Here is a 17312-nt window from a genome sequence, read left to right on the forward strand (position 1 = left end):
TGGATATATATGCACTAAATAATACAATAAGGCTTAAATTCATGGATTAAGTTCAAATCATCCACCAAGTATAGTATAAATAGTTCAAAAGCCATATCAATAATTGAATTAAGGCATAAAAGAGAACCAGAAACTTACAATGCTATTTTTGTGACTATTTTATTCGACGCTTTCGAAGGGACATAAATGTATTGATTATATCATCTTCATCAACTTCAAAGAAAATATCCCGCTCAATGAAAATGACTAGACAGTCATCCAGAAGACTATCTCCCATCTTATTTCTTAACTTTGTTTTCACAAAAACCATTGCAGAAAATACCCTTTCAACACTTGCCGTTGCCACAGGTAGAAGCAATACCAATTTGAGGAGCTCATAAACCATATCGTACACTTTGTGCCTCTTTGTTTTAATAAGCTTAACTGAGAGATCAATAATATTGTCTAGACCTTTGAAGCTATCATCATGTCTCATGTCATCAATATAATTATCTAGCTGCAACCCAAGTTTGAGCAAATTATTATTTGAGAACTCCTTTGGGTAGAACTCAGCTAGTCTACGTAGCTTCTGTGCATCAAAAGAAGCAAATGACTTGGAAGGACTGAAGGCCGACATACAAGACAACAACTCCATATTAATCTCATCAAACCGATTATCAAGTTCTTGACTTATTTGATCAATGACACCAATATATACTTCTCTTCTAAAGTGGTCATCATTGGTTTGCTTTTGGGCACGAGCTTTCCTTGCTGATTTTCCATAAGGAACATAATAACCATCCATAGCAAAAACTTCAACACCATGTTTATCGCAAAATGAAGTGACCTTCTCAAGAAAATTATCCCAACCATTAGACCTCAAATTTTGCATTCTTTTCTTTGCCACATTAACAAGTGATATTGCATTAAGAATATCTTGGTCCCTTCTTTGCAAACACTCAGATAACTCATTTGTATATCCAAGAATAATATACATTAAGTGTGCAAAGAAAACAAACTCAAAGTTCTCAAACGCTCCGGTCACAAAATGTATTTTGGTCCAATCATCCTTATATGCAGGATCATCCCCAAGATCAACCAGTACATCATGGATTGCTTCATACATAGTAATGATGCTGCATACAGTTTTGTAATGAGATCCCCATCGAGTATCTCCAGGCCTAGGCAAACCCATCTCTTGATGTAATCCAGTTCCATATTCAATTTCACCACAGTCAAGTGCTTTCTTGATATTCTCAAGCCTAGCATTTCTAAGCATGTCATGACGCTTACAGGAAACTCCAACAATATTCAACAAGATAGATATTTGATCAAAAAAAGTCTTGCAATCAGTATTTCCCTTGGCAACAGCAACAAGAACCCATTAAAGTTGATGAGCAAAACAATAAATATAATAAGCAGAAGGTGATTCTTGCATGATCAATGTTTTCAACCCTTTAATATCTCCTTTCATGTTGCTAGCCCCTATCATATCCTTGACCACGGATTTGAGTCATAGTCAAGCCATGACTAACAAGTAAAGCTTCAATTGCATCCTTAAGTGATAAAGAGGTAGTATCATCTACATGAACAACTCCAATAAAATGCTCGCATGGCCTTCCCAATTTATCAACATAACGCAAGCAAAGAGCTAGTTGTTCTTTATGTGATATATCACTAGACTCATCAGCTAAAATTGCATAGGGCTCATCACCAAGTTCTTCAATTATTTTCTTTCTAGTTTCTAGGGCACAACAATGAATAACACAAGAGATTAGACTAGGAACTGGGAAAGTGTGGCGTAGTCGTACTCACCGCGTGTCCACGTCTGTGTGACTCTGTCATCAGGGTGTCCGGCGGCGCCGGCGCCGTGACCGCGTCTCTGGCTCCACCCGTCCGTCGCCTGCTATCCAGATTAGATTAGGGGAAAGTTACGCGTCTGCGTGGTCCGTCGCCGTGACCGCGTCTCTGGCTCCGCCCGACCGTGACGTGATGTATTCCAGCCTCAAGTGGAATCATGTTCTATTCTACTACCGCCTACCGTAGCGGCCAGCAGCCTAGCACGGTTTGCATGGATACGTGGGCCGCGTGGGGTGCCTCTGCCTCAAGTGGGCCTTTCATGTTCATGGTGGCGTGATGCATTCCAGCCTTCCAGGTAAGTTTTTTTTCTTTTTTCTTTTACATAAATACAAATACAAATACAAATACGAATACATATACAGTATATAATAGTATATTTATTGGTGCCGCAGGGTATGCCAGTGCATACCTGGCATACCCGGTGCCTCTGCCACTGAGTACAATATAAGGATTTGTGATTGCACCAACAAACTACTCACTCTATCTTCAATATCTAAAAGTTTTAAACGGTTACTCAAAATCCACACCCTCTCCCTCGAATGTAGGAGATATACACCCCTTCTCACATATCCACTTCCAAATGGTACTGGTAATACGTTGAAGGAGAAGAAAAAGCTATATACTACAGATAATAGGAGTTACTTTCAGAAAATAGGGACCCAAAAGTTCGGCCATTGCATATACATGCATGCACCATTATTATCATACACATGACTAAGTAGTATGCGCCGCGGCAAGCGGCTCCGGATTTTTTTTTTTTTTTTTTTTTTTTTGCGAAATCTTTGTTTGGCACACGTCACATGCATGACCTTTGTGAGCATGAGAGGGGGGGAGTGAGGTGGACATGCAGGTCGAACCGGAGGTTGGCGGAGCCACACAGAGTTGCCTCGTCGCCAACTGTGGGTGGTGGCCGAGTCAAGTGGCGAACAAGGCAAAATGTCTTCGAGTTATGGTTTATAGTTTTTTTTTTTTGGGGGGGGGGGGCACGTCCATGGCTGGTGGCTTTAGAGGGGGGAGGCGTCTGGCCACAATGGCCGACTTGACAATGGTGGTTGGTTGAGGGGCAGTGCAAAGTGACGGGCGACATACAGTGCACAGAGTCGACAACGAGAGAAAGGAGTCCACCTCTTTGTCCAATTGGGATTAGGTAAGGACAAGGACCGGTGTGGGCGACGTGGCTAGCGATGATGGAGAAGGCATGCTGTGGTGAGACAAGGGCAACACCTTAAGAGGGAACATAAACGCAGGAAAAGAAAAATAACACAGGAATAGGATGTAGATGAAATGAAATAGCAAAATAGAGGATATAAAAAACACAAAAAACAAATAGTGATGGTGTTTCGAAAACAGGAATTAGAAATACAGAGAACTCAATAATAATTAGATACTGAGTAGATGCCAAAGGGGAAAAGAAAGAAATGAAAGATAGTCATGTATACCTTCACAAACTGATCTTGCCTTGATTGGAATATTTACAATACCACCTGACCAGTAGATGGTTAAGTTAGTTTTGTCGCCCTTCAATTTTTTATACAATTCTTTCATCGATGTCTCTCCTGCGCGTTATCATTTTAATCCTCTCGGCTCTCGTGTTGATCAAGTTAGCCATGACAGGGGAACCAGGAGTAAAACCAGGAGCGCGGCGCTTCTGGATGGCGGTGGTACAAACGGGAATGCCATGGGGTTACCACTGGCGACAGACAAACAACAAGCTCTTGATGTGGCATGCTGCCTTCTTTCTTTAATTCTTCACAAGCACTGTCATCATACACGAAGGAAAAAACAAAAGATCCGAGTGGACTGGGTGGATTTTTCTTTTCCAGTGCATTCCAAACGGTCAGAAAAATTCCTACTATTTTCCAAGGATCTGAGCGGGGGGGCCTGGGGCAAGAAAGAGGTTGAAGACGAGCATCCGTATTACCAATGCCAATCTCAGTGTGATATACTGGTATGTACAATTTCAATGCATAGGCAAATGAACAAAACGAAAATGAACAGTGCTTTATCTCCACACTGGAGCAAATCACATCTAAGCAGCTCTTACACATATTTCAGGTAGAGACAAGATCAAATTCAGGGGCATCAACGTGTTTCCACACTAACAGAAATATATATTTCGCTAAAGATTCAACAAGCATTCAACATGGCCCAGTTCAACAAGTATCATTCATTCAAAATGAACAATTTGGTTCAAAACAAAAACAAACTATATATAGAACACTCATTAGCCCCCTCATGATACTGAATTGAAGTACTAACATAATTATTTAAGAGCTGCGTGCACTTGGAACCAAGTCTGCTGTGAACGCACAATCTTCCAGAACAAATGCATGCATAAGATTGCTAGCACTCAGTAACAGGCAAGAAAACCAGGAGGGCTAGCATTAGCTATTAGAAACGTAATTAAACAGGCAAGCATACCAGGAGCTAACAAGGTTTGGGCTAAAATTAGCTATTACAATAAAAACATAATTAAACAAGGAAGCATTCCAGTAGCTAACAAGGTCTAGGCTAACATTAGCTATTGCAAACATAATCTGACACCAACAAATTACCTGCAGAAGCATGCTGGATGTAAACTGTAACTTGATCACAATGAAAACAAGAGCAGAAGCATGTGAATTTAACATACACAACCTTCCAGACACAACATGCCTAAGGCCTTGTTCGTTTGATCCCAAAATTAAAGGGATTGGAGGCGATTAGAAGGGTTGAGGGGGGACCCCTCCAATCCCCTTGGTTTTGGGATCAAACTAGCAGGCCCTAAGGCATCTACTACAAATATATGGCTGATGAAAAATGTTTGGAATGGGCACATTGAAAAGTAAATAAATCATGTCAAATTAAAAACCTTCAAACAACTAGATTGACAATTAACATAAATTGCTTCCTCACAAGTAGATATAATTCGAAATATAACCTACAAACGACATTCAAGGTAATTTATTTAACGGGCTACAATATAAAATTAGCAAACTCTCAACAGACAAGATAAACCAATAGATTGCATTAGATAAGCAATAGAGTGAAGCCAAAGCACAGCAACCATTAAGGAAATACCACAAGGAAGAGATATTAACCATATAATGAATTCTTCATATCTCAGATCACAGACACATAGATCCACATTAAGTTCAAAAACTCTCATCGAGGCATAAAGCAGTTTTCAACTTAAAACTCCTAGCACATAATCATTGATTGCAAAAACTAGAACGATAAGGAGGAAAAGGCGGTACGACCACCATCAGATCCCCGCGAAGCGCCTAGTCGATCTCCTGGAGAGAGGCACCGGTGGCGGCGGCACCACCAGCAGCGGCGGCGACGTCGTCGGCGGTGAACTTGCCCTTAGCCTTGTCGGCGTTGCGGCCCCGGGCCTTGCGGTCGAGGAGTGCCTTGCGGTCCTTGTCGAGCTTCAGCTTGGTGACGATCACCTTCGAGGGGTGGATGCCCACGTTCACGGTGGAGCCGTTCACCTTCTCGCGGGTGATCCGCTCGACGTGGATGACCCAGCGACGGCGGTACACCTGCACCACCTTGCCCTCGCGGCCTTTGTAGGTGCCGCGCACGACCTGCACCTCGTCGTCCTTGCGGATCGGGATGGAGCGCACGTTGTACTTGTGGCGGAGCTCCGTCGACAGCGCCGCGGACATGAGCACGCGGCGGACGGAGGACGGGGCCGTGAAGTGCGCCTTGCGGCACTTCCGGCGGGAGCTGGTGACGCGGGGGTTGCGCTTCATGGCGGCGGTGGCTGGGGTGGACGCTCCTGCTTACCTGGGAGGCCGCTGCGGCGGCCGCTAGTGTTTTCTGGGTGGGGGAGCGGGTGGAGGCGGCGGGTAGGAGTGGGGGGAAGCATATATAGCTGGTGTGCTGCTAGGGTTTTGTGTACGCGCTGCTGCGCGAGGCGTGGGGACGCTCGATTCGCATCGGACGGTGTCGATCTGTTGGATGGAATGGGTGGTTGGGTTGGGCTACTGGGCCTTGGCCTTTTTCTTTGTGTCGCCGGCCTTTTTCTGTAGGCTATGGGCTGTCCGTATAGCGACAATAAAAAAAAACCTATGAATTATTTTACCCCTCTCAAAAAATATGAATAATTACCTTGGTATGATGTTTTCACTCAAAAGAAACCTTGGCATGATTTTTTTCTTCAAACTTTGAAGCAAAACGTCCTCCTTTCAAAACCATTTAAATTACATCCTTGCCCCGGTTTGAAGTGGTTTTCAAAGTGGTGTCAACCTCTTCTAGTTAAAAAAGGTAAATATCTAATAAAGTTTTTAAACTACAAAATAATAATATAATCTTCTAAAATTCCTAGAAAAGTCCTAGAGATATAACCCAAATAAAATATTTGGAGCTCGTGCAAATTTCTTTAGAAGCTTCCAAAAATAGATGTAGCTCTAGGAAAATGTAAAATATAAAAAAAAAAATTGGAAAACTTACAAAAAAATATATAGATGTATACATGTTTTGAAAATTTTCTGCCACAAGATGAAACCATTATAAATAAAACATAGATGAATGATGAATGCATTCATGCTATGCACTTTATGCTAGTTGCTTACTTGCTTCTCGTATTCTTTTATGGAAAAGTTTTAAAACGCATACATCGATTAGAATGTTTTAGGAATTCTCCACATTCTTCTTGATATTTCCCTTTTTCTATAGCTGAATCTAATTTTTGGAAACCCCTACAGATCTTTCATGACCTATAAATATATTTTTTTGCATGTCCCAATACATGTCTAGGATTTTCTTAGACTTGTTAGAAGCTTAGGGACATCTTTCGTGGTTTAAAAATGTTATCAAGTATTTACCAAATTTTTTAACAAAAAAAAGGATGATGTAATTTGAATGGTTTTGAAAGTTAAGGGGTAAGGATGTTGGGTTTTATAGTCTTATGAGAAAAATCATACCATGACGGTTATTCGGGAGGTAAAATAGACTTTTTCCTTGAAGATTTTATTTTCCATCAACGGCCGCATTGCCGTTACAACACTTTGGGCCTTGGACAAGCAAATCTATGAAGTTCCACATCCATCGTCCGAAGAACATGATGGTAACAAGTTTTTTAATCTAAGGTTTCAATGTGAAATGTCAGGGATTTATGAACTTGAGCTCGTATATAAGTTTCTAAAAGGACCATGGTATTGTTTTATGCACCTTGTTATTATTGTTACAAAGGCCAGAATTTTATTTATATAATAAACCTTCCTTTATTTTTATTTTTTTTAAAGGAACATTCATGGCTGATATTATGAGATAAAATAAAATGCAACGTCGATGGAAGTCGGACATTAGTTCGGTATAAACCAATTATTGACAAACCACATCTGCACACAAGAACCATTCACAGGCAAACGGGCCAAGTAAGATATGCAAGCTAATGATCCTCTCACTGCCCAAAGTCGGTTAGTAAATAGTAACACCATGTCAGGTTCTATACAAAAAATCAATACAAAGCCTTGACCCCCAGCTTACAAGTTACAAGTTACAACGCTCGAATCTGTCACAAACTCCCAGTCCTGGTTGCTTTTACATGATTCATTGAGAGCACAAGCGTAAGCTAAACTATTTGGCGACTCCTCGAGCAAGTAAAAAAGAATCGGTGCACTACAGGAACTACAACGACTGCCTCATACGCCCCATATTATAGGATACAAGCACATATGCTACATTTCGAATATCTCAAACTGTGAGTGTAACTGCCATGGTATGGAACCTGAGTGAAAATGTGAGGCTGCCATGCTGGTGACACGGGCAAAATTGATTTAAAACCTATATACCTCCATGCCACCAACCACCATGAGGGTTCACTCAATAAATATAGCTATCAGTGAGACCAATTTCTGAGCACGTCACTCAGTGAGGGCTCCCGTTTGTGTAGAAACCATCTGGGTTATGTGCCTCCATCTCAGCAAGCATCACGGACTTTGCCCTCTGGTACCTATTCCTTTTTGCTGATATTGCCGATATGGCTGTAGTCAGAATTTAGTAAGTTTCAGACAGTGCCACCAAGTTACGGTTTAGTGAAGATACATAAAAATTATATGAACCAAGTTTGAACTGAATGGTTATCTTTCTTACAGCAAGAAGTTCCTAGAAAGTAAATAGGAACCAAGATAATGGTTAACAAGAGAATAAACTGCCTTGGTGCGATGTAAATTAAATAATACTTACAGATCACTAAGCAAGTTCAGTCACATATGAAGTTTTAGAGCAGATAGTAAGAAGAGGGAAGTTATTTAAATAATACTTACAGGTCAGATCTTGAGGGAAGTCAAAATCATAGTCATATGGCCCCCTTCTAATGCACAGTATGTAGACCACTATAAGTATGACGAGCAGAAGAAACCCAAACGATGCTCCAAGTGCAATCTTGCCAGTTTTGTTCAACCCTCCTTTCTCCCAGAATAATGCACAAGCAGGTAAGGTAGGCACACCACACAGACCTTTATTACCTGAGAGGCTGCCAGAAAAATACATGTTGGTAGACGACCAAAAATCAATACCACAAGTATATGTCAATCCTGTATTAACTAGCACAGTACATTATCTATCTGCTTACTCTCTGCACTCCTAAACTCCCTAATTTGGAGGAAAATGCTAAGAATAATAAATATATTCGAAATAAAGTTGCACAGTGCAGTTAATCTTTACAACAACAACAACAACAACAACAACAGTCCCAAACAAGTTAAGGTAGGCTAGAGTTGAAACCCAGCAGAAGCAATCAAGGTTCAGGCACATGAATAGCTATCTTCCAAGCACTCCTATCTAAGGCTAAGTCTTTGGGTATATTCCATCCTTTCAAGTCTCCTTTTATTGCCTCTACCCAAGTCAAACTTCGGTCTTCCTCTGCCTCTCTTCACGTTACTATCTTGGCCTAGGATTCCACTACGCATCGGTGCCTCAGGAGGTCTCCGTTGAACATGTCCAAACCATCTCAACCGGTGTTGGACAAGCTTCTCTTCAATTGGTGCTACCCCTAATCTATCACGTATATCATCGTTCCGAACTCGATCCCTTCTTGTATGACCACAAATCCAACGCAACATACGCATTTCCGCGACACTTATCTGTTGAACATGTCGTCTCTTCGTAGGCCAACATTCTGCACCATACAACATAGCAGGTCTAATCGCCGTCCTATAAAACTTGCCTTTTAGCTTCTGTGGTACCCTTTTGTCGCATAGGACACCAGATGCTTGCCGCCACTTCATCCACCCTGCTTTGATTCTATGGCTAACATCTTCATCAATATCCCCGTCTCTCTGTAGCATTGATCCTAAATATTGAAAGATATCCTTCCTAGGCACTACTTGACCTTCCAAACTAATATCTTCCTCCTCCCGAGTAGTAGTGCCGAAGTCACATCTCATATACTCAGTTTTAGTTCTACTGAGTCTAAAACATTTGGACTCCAAAGTCTCCCGCCATAACTCCAATTTCTGATTCACTTCTGTTCGGCTTTCATCAACTAGCACTACATCGTCCGCGAAAAGCATACACCAAGGGATGTCCCCTTGTATGTCCCTTGTAACCTCATCCATTACTAAGGCAAACAAATAAGGGCTCAAAGTTGACCCTTGATGTAGTCCTATCCTAATCGGAAAGTCATCCGTGTCTCCATCACTTGTTCGAACTCTAGTCACAACATTGTTGTACATGTCCTTAATGAGCCCGACGTACTTCGTTGGGACTTTATGTTTGTCCAAAGCCCACCACATAATATTCCTTGGTATTTTATCATAAGCATTCTCCAAGTCAATAAAAACCATGTGTATGTCCTTCTTCTTCTCCCTATACCGCTCCATAACTTGTCTTATTAAGAAAATGGCTTCCATGGTTGACCTTCCGGGCATTAAACCAAATTGGTTCATAGAGACCCGCGTTATTGCTCTCAAGCGATGCTCGATAACTCTCTCCCATAGCTTCATAGTATGACTTATCAACTTAATTCCCCGGTAATTAGTACAACTTTGAATATCCCCTTTATTCTTGTAGATCGGTACCAATATACTTTTCCTCCACTCATCAGGCATCTTGTTCGATCGAAAAATATAGTTGAACAGCTTGGTTAGCCATACTATAGCTATGTCCCCGAGACATCTCCACACCTCGATTGGGATACCATCCGGTCCCATCGCCTTACCTCCTTTCATCCTTTTCAACGTCTCTCTGACCTCAGATTCTTGGATTCTCCGCACAAAGCGCCTATTGGTGTCATCAAAAGAGTCATCCAACTGAAAGGTTGTGTCCGTATTCTCACCATTGAACAATTTGTCAAAATACTCTTGCCATCGATGTCGGATCTCATCCTCCTTCACCAAGAGATGCTCCCTTTCATCCTTAATGCACAATGCAATTAATCTTTCATCCCCAGATAAAGTAAGCAAAGCCTTTGTCATACATCTGATGGGACCCCCCAACCTAGAGCTAACGGGCCGAGCAGGGCCCAAGGAGGGGCGCCAGACAGCCCTAGCGTGCCTTGAGGGGCCACGCGCACGCCAGGGAGGGGCGCCGTCGCCCTCGCCGCCGTCATCTTCCGGAATGAGTTATCGTAATAGAGTTTGGTTAGTTACCATGTTAGAGTTTGGTTAGTTACGGAAGGGAGAATCCAATCTACAAGGATCTCTCATATAGTTGCGTGGGATACAAGTCCACTAGGGCTATAAATACAAGGGGATGTAATCAATCTAAGCAAGCAATAGAAGAGTGATTGCTCCTTCCTTACCTCTCTCCTCTCTCCCTCTCTGCGCCTGCCGCCCCTCTCCCTGCGCCACCCTCTTCCTCACGCCGCCCAAACCCTAGCCGCAGCCCTCCTGCTCCATAGCCGCCGCCCCCTCTCCCAGGAGGACCCTTACACTTGATATCCGGAGACCAGATTGATCCTTCGGGCAACACTCCAACCACGATCATGGAGAACCTCAGCACCAACATCCGCAACATGACCAATCAGTGGAAGAAGATGTTTCACAACGAGTTCTTCGCTTGCCTCAACAATGGGTATGCTCTGATCACCAACTTCGAGGCTCCCACCGACGCCAACAGCAGCAGCAGCTCACTGCTGCCCGGCGCAGCCGCGCCCTCGCTGCTTGCTGCACCCCGCAGCGGCCATGCATCCAGCCACGCCGCCGCTGGCCATCCCTGCAGCGGCCACGCCACCAAGCTTGTGGATAACGATGCCCACCCGAACAACATCGAGCATGCACGCCCCAAGGTGGACGCAACAAACGACCACCTGGTATGCATCTTGTCTGACAGGTTTGTGTCGAGACATCGTTATAAGTTGGTTAGGTTGCAGCTCGAGGACGAGCTGCATGTCCAGGTGAGGTGTAGTGTTAGTGTTAGAGTATGGCAGGGGCCTATTGGGCCTGGGCTGGATGTATAGCCCATTAGTGTTAGGGTTAATTAGAGATAAGGGTCGCTTGCCTAGGAGTCAAGTAAACCTCTCTATATAAGGAGAGGAGATGTATCAATCTAATCAAGCAAGAATTAAGAAGGAAAACCCTTCCCTCTTGCCCGGCCGTGGGCAAACGCCCCGCGGCCGGCTCTCTCTCACCCTCGCAGCCCCAGCCGTGAACAGTACCCGCGGGTACTGTAGCGGCACGGATACTGTAGCACGCCGGCCGCCGCGCGCTCCCCTCGACTCTCTCCTCTCAATCCTAGCAGCCACATAACAGACCCTTACAGCCTTGACCATCTATTCCTAAGAAATAGATTCTTTTATCACCCAATCAGTTCCTTTTTCAGGATTGGATAGATCGCAGTCAGACCTATATTGGTAAGCACATAATTTTGAAAATTTGGTCTACTCCACTCTGATAATATCATAATGCATACATTACTCGACATGATAGAACCTAAACCCTTCATTCTTGGATCTGTTCAGGAGCCTGGCATAAAATATACTAATGAATAATGACGATTCTCATCCTGAACATAGTAACTCTTTTTTAACCATATCTGACATCACAGGTAAGAAGTGGAAGTTTTGTTTACAAGACTTAGTAAGGATATATTACTCTATCACGCCACCATGCACGCCAATTGAGTAAAGTCTTTCTGGAACTTGCCCATTGAGTTGATTGTTGTTTAGTAATCTGCACGAGAAGTCCTAACTAGTAAGTTTATACTGGTACATGCATACTCATATATTACTAAAGAACTGCTGAAACAGGTCATAAACAAATTAAATAGTAGCTTCAAAATGTACTTACGCAGTCTGTAACTTGGACGAACCTATGGTGCCAGGAATGCTTCCAGTAAACTCATTTGATGAAATATCCCTAAGAACACAATGAAACACTCATATCAAACAAGCTTATGATGTATAAGAGCACCAGGTTTTGTATAAGCACAAGAGTTACAAGATCATAGATAAATATTATTTAGGGAATTTAAAGATTTAAACATGGCTGAAATAGTAAATACAAGAGAATAATCATACGAAAACATGCACAACTCTTAAACATATTTACTAATTCAATATTCTATTTACTTGTATAAAGTTGGTTAAGTGTAACAAATCATGATCTTGTATTCTTATGTCGAGCAGCCATTGTCCAGTTGTTTCAGCAACATGTATCTTGTATTCTTATTGTCTACAATAATGTTGCAGAAGAATGTTAACTGCAATGAAAGCACACCTTCATCTTATAAAATGGAATAATTTGTGTACTTACAGTGACACAAGTGAAGGTTGACCTAAACCAGGTGGTAAGCTTCCTGTCAGTGAATTATAGCTCAAATTCCTGACCAAACAGAAGATACCACATTAACAACCATGGCTGGATGCCTGGATTGCAAACTGTTAAGTAAAGAAATAAGCCAAAAGGGCATTTCCATAGACAAGAAAGAATTCATGGAAAATGTATTGAGCATGTATGAAAAGTTGAAAGCTTGGAAATGTTAGTTTACTGTTTAGATAATAATATATATTGAACATAACCTACTGTGAAGCAGGTCCATCAAAACAAGAAGGCAGTATGACAAATTCACAAAACAACTTACTTTTTCAAATCCTTTAGCATTTGTACCCAACGTTTGTAGAAATGGATATATATCATTCAAAGCAAAGAGTACAAAAGAATAGAATCTAGTATACATATGAACTAGAAACTGTTTTTGACCATAAATACAGCAGGGGAGGCCCCCACAGTAAGAATTTTATTGATAAGAAAAAAAGGAACAACAAAAGAACTGAGCAAACGACTGTACAAAAAGGAAACAGCTCAAAAAAAAAAAGGAAACAGACAATAGAAGAACTGTACAGATAAAAACTGTTGCCAGGACTACAGAGTACTAATGGTTTTTTTTTTTTTGCTGTTCATAGAGCAAGACTTTATAAATATAGTTTATCCAAACATAGAAAAATAATAAGCCAGCCAGCGAGCTTAATCAGTTGAGATGTGATTAAGCAATTGTGAGGGCCAGGGATCTGAAAACTTAGAGATGGAGAGACTATGAACCTATTCCCATAGGTTCGGACCCCATAATGGAAGCTTCAGAGCCATTCAATTTTGTGCCCAGGCCCTACTGCCCAACATTCCTGATCCACATGAAATGGCACATTATTTTTGTGGAGAAACATCTTTCCATTTTAAGCGTGCTAGCAGCCTAGCACACATGAACGGCAACATAGCCATTCAGCTCATTCCAGTCATATTACCATGCATGCCCATGTCAAGGATTGTTATTCTGATATGGCAAATGGAGCCGGCCCAGGGGCCCACGCGGTACTGTAGCGCATGAGCAGTGCCCGGCAGATTAGATTAGATGGATTTGGTTTGTTAGGAGAGGAATAAGATAGATTGATTCGGTTAGGATATTACTTAGGGGTCAAGTAAGTTGTCTCTATAAAAGGGACCATCAAGAAGAAATCCTAAGATAGTCCCCTAGAGGAAGGGCGGCTATCTGGGGTCTCTCTGCTAATCTATCTATCCGTAGCCATTCCATAACATATTCATTCTCATTGTGTGGTCTACAGACTAAAACTTCTTGATATACTTTCCTGTTGTAACCACATGCACTTGATTTTATCTAACTTAAATTTTCAAATTTCATTCACTTCCACAGGTGATGTTCTGCACTGCTATTCTCTGTCAGAATTTTCATAACAATGCCAAACTAAAATGACACAAACTGCTATACAAAGATGATAATTTATTTATTTGATTTTCTCTTATATTAAAAAATACTCCTATAACAGAGCTAAACTAAGATGCACATAATTGAAATCCGCCAGTAAGCTACGCTATCAACACAAAGTCAGGATTATATATATATGCAAAATAATCTAAATATCAAGGATGACCTGGGTCAAATTTGATTTCAACTGGTGTGTGAAATGATACTTACAAGCTTACCAAGTCTTTAAGATGATTTATTTCATCAGTGATGTAACCTTTTAGTCCTTGACTCGCCAGATCCCTATAGAGGGCAACAGCAACGTCATACAAGTTATAACCACAAGCATTTGAATCTTTCAACCCAGAGTAGTATATTAAGGGTCCACAGACCCTTCCATTCAACTTCACATACTGATAGTGATACCGATGTACATAATTTATTACATTATAGACAAGACACTGGCAGCTACAAGCACTCAAATTAAACAATCGAAAGACCTGTTACTCAAGCAACCAAATTACAACTTCAATTATGCAGTAAGAAGTTTCAGTGCAAATGTGCAACTAATTCAAGTAGATAGGATTTTTCCAATATCTGCTTGTCTGTTGAACATCTTTCCTTTCCGGTCAAAATCCCAAACACCAGAATCTATTCTATGAAAAATGCTCACTGTCACATTAGTGCACTTTTGTGACCAAAATGGAAGGCCAATAACCCCTAGATGACAGCCAGAAATGCTCACAATAAAACACATTGCAAGTAAAAACTGCATCTGGAGAAGAATGGTACTTACAGTTGTGTTATCACAAGCCCTTTGTCACCACGATGGCAAGTAACTCCCTCCCATGCATCCCACTCCCTCGGTGCACAAGGGTCACCATTCCAACCCATCCTCGCAGGAATTTTCAGCGACTCCTTCAACGCCTTCATTGCAGCCACTGCCAAAACCAACGCAAGAAGCTGAGAGGGCAGAGGTAGGGGGCAATTTTGCGGGTATCCTAATATTTCAACAGTCCAGCCAAAAATCTTCAGAATTGATCACCTTGGCTGGGCACCGTCCTCATCTCAAGTGGCACCATCGCATAATTCTCAAGCCCGCACAGAATCGGCCGTCCCACCACTGGCACAAGCTTGATGCTGAGCGTGGAGCTTGTCAGATTCTTGACAATGTAGGTCCACTTGAACGCCGTGAAGCCTCCGACCTGCTTGAAGATGTCGATCCTCGTCACGTTCTCCCCAGCCAGCACTACGTCGAACACCCTCTGGCCAGCTGAGACGATCCCAACATCGATCTCCGCGAAATGCAGCCAGACCATGTAGGACAGCCTGGTGTCCACGGGCATGGGGTACTCGATCTCATTGGTGGCGTCACCGCCCGTGGTGACCGCCGACTCGTACAGCTTGGTGGGGAAGTAGTTGGGCGGCTGGTTGCTGCCGAAAATCTCCCCCCCGCCAGCAGTAATGGCGTCGTAGCTGAGGTCGTTGTTCCGGAAATCGACGTCCGCCTGCCACACCCGCGAGAAGGCGTCGGCGTCCCTGGTGAACCCCGGGCCGAAGAGGCTGTTCCCGCAGGTGACGCGGCCGTAGTTGACGAGGATGAGGTCGGCCCCCGTGATGGCGCCGTCGTAGGCGAGCGGGTGGACGGGGGCGACCTCGATGGAGGCGACGACGGGCGCGTCGGTGGAGAGCGAGTAGAAGCAGACGTCGGAGGCCGGCGCGGTGGCGGACGGGAAGATGAGGTCGGAGTAGGCCCCGTACCGCGCGGCCGGCTCGGGCCAGGGCGAGCGGAAGGAGAGCACGAGCGTGGCGGCGGCCGAGACGTCTAAGGACGGCGTCCGGAGCTTGGAGTCGTAGTTGTCGTAGACGGAGAAGAGGCGGAGGTAGTACCGGCCGGGGGGGAGGGGCAGCGAGTAGCAGGAGGACTTGCCCGCCGAGGACGGCGGGAAGAAGCGGAGCGTGCGCTCCTGCGGCTGCGGGAACCGGTGCGGCTCCGCCACCATGCCCGCGGCCCCGCCCGCCGAGAAGAACTGGTCCGCGAGCCATCGGCGACCGAAGACGGAGGTGAAGTCCGCGGTGCCGCCGCAGTCGATGTTGTAGCTGTGGTTCGCCGCTGTGCGTGAGGGGGGACAGAGACGCCACCCACAGCGTTAGCATTTGCGCCGTTTGCATTGCGGCACTATTTGAATGAAACTCTGTTAAGGGGGGACCGAGCTAGGGAGCCTACCGCCGGAGAGGAAGGGGTCGTCGGAGGCGCGGGCGGCGGCGGCGCCGGCGAGGAGGAGCAGGAGCAGCGGGAGCAGCCGCATTGGGGGTGGATCCCGTGGTTGCAGACTTGCAGCGACGGCGTTGGAGCGGAGCTTGGAAACAGGTGGTGGAGGAATAGTGGTGTGGTGGGGGAAGGAAGGGGACGACAAGGTGACTGTTGTTGTTGTGGATCTGATCGCGTACGGCCGTACGGTGATCCGTGATCGGACGGCCGTGCGTGAGGGCGAGTGCACGCGGGGGAGGGAATCCGGAGCGGTGAGAAGCGGACAGGGAAGCGATGGGGTGACATTATTGAAGAACGGGGATCGCGAACGAGACAGCTTTTTGACGCGCTAATCAGCCGCTCTCTCTTTCGATCCTCTCCTGTCTCCTCCCGTCTCCGTCTCCGTCTCCGTCTCAGCTCTCTGGATCAAGCTAGCTTTTGCATTGCATGCATGGAGAGCTCACGTGAGCTAGCGCTATAAAAAGTGGCAAGCGGAGGTGGTGAACGCGCTGCCATCAGCATCTTTCACGGTAACATCTGGTCTTGTTTCGAAACTAATTGCATGAATGAGCAGAGTAGATGCGGCTACGGGTCATAGCCTCATAGGGACCTGGGTAGCAGTGAGTGAACAGAGGCACAGACGTTGCGGTGGATGTGGCCTGTGGGCGGGGCCAGAGCGATTAAAGCAGAGAGCCGATCAGCCGAAATAATTGGTGCGGCGATGGACCCTCCTTCGTTGAAAACGTAACGAAATGCAGACCGTTTGTCAGCATGTATAGCCGGCCAACAGCATTTTTTCTCTGGCACTAGCAGTACTTTCGGTCATGCCTTATAAGCATACCCGGCCGAAACGAACACACCGATGGCCCACGCGACTTAGCCACTCAAGTGGGTCTCGACATTGGCGCCTTGGCGGTGTCACGGGAACCGCCACCGCTACCCAGCAGGCAAACACAACAGTGTCGTTCTCCGTGGTTGGCAGCCACGGCAACCCAGCAGCCGAGCAGAGCAGAGCAGAGCGGCGGCGGCGTTCCTGCATTTGTACCCTTGGCCTTGTCTAGATTGAAGTTTTTTTACTTTCTCTTTATCACATCAA

General features: G+C 44.4%; 2 protein-coding genes across 2 annotated transcripts; both read right to left on the reverse strand.

Moving 5' to 3' along the window:
* Positions 1–4914: 4914 nt before the first annotated feature.
* Positions 4915–5666, reverse strand: LOC136457805 (large ribosomal subunit protein uL24z-like). Its single transcript, XM_066457811.1, has one exon. It carries the CDS (start codon positions 5574–5576, stop codon positions 5103–5105), a length of 474 nt encoding a protein of 157 aa, XP_066313908.1. The 5' UTR covers positions 5577–5666; the 3' UTR covers positions 4915–5102.
* Positions 5667–7221: 1555 nt separating this feature from the next.
* On the reverse strand, positions 7222–16453 carry LOC136461816 (receptor-like protein 4). Its single transcript, XM_066461130.1, has 9 exons — positions 16193–16453; positions 15011–16078; positions 14762–14906; positions 14197–14268; positions 12522–12590; positions 12057–12125; positions 11862–11939; positions 8094–8302; positions 7222–7811 (listed from the first exon to the last, which is right to left on the reverse strand). The coding sequence occupies exons 1-9, from the start codon at positions 16272–16274 to the stop codon at positions 7696–7698; spliced, it is 1908 nt and encodes a 635-aa protein (XP_066317227.1). The 5' UTR covers positions 16275–16453; the 3' UTR covers positions 7222–7695.
* Positions 16454–17312: the final 859 nt, after the last annotated feature.

Source organism: Miscanthus floridulus, chromosome 6 (assembly GCF_019320115.1).
Source record: "Miscanthus floridulus cultivar M001 chromosome 6, ASM1932011v1, whole genome shotgun sequence".
NCBI classification, from domain to species: domain Eukaryota; kingdom Viridiplantae; phylum Streptophyta; class Magnoliopsida; order Poales; family Poaceae; genus Miscanthus; species Miscanthus floridulus.

Coding starts and splice junctions, on each gene's coding strand:
- LOC136457805 (XM_066457811.1), bottom strand. CDS start 5,576: ATGAAGCGCAACCCCCGCGTCACCAGCTCCCGCCGGAAGTGCCGCAAG.
- LOC136461816 (XM_066461130.1), bottom strand. CDS start 16,274: ATGCGGCTGCTCCCGCTGCTCCTGCTCCTCCTCGCCGGCGCCGCCGCC. Junction 12,591..14,196: donor CTTAAAGACTTGGTAAGCTT/GTAAGTATCATT, acceptor CTGTTTGGTCAG/GAATTTGAGCTATAATTCAC. Junction 12,126..12,521: donor CAACCTTCACTTGTGTCACT/GTAAGTACACAA, acceptor TTGTGTTCTTAG/GGATATTTCATCAAATGAGT.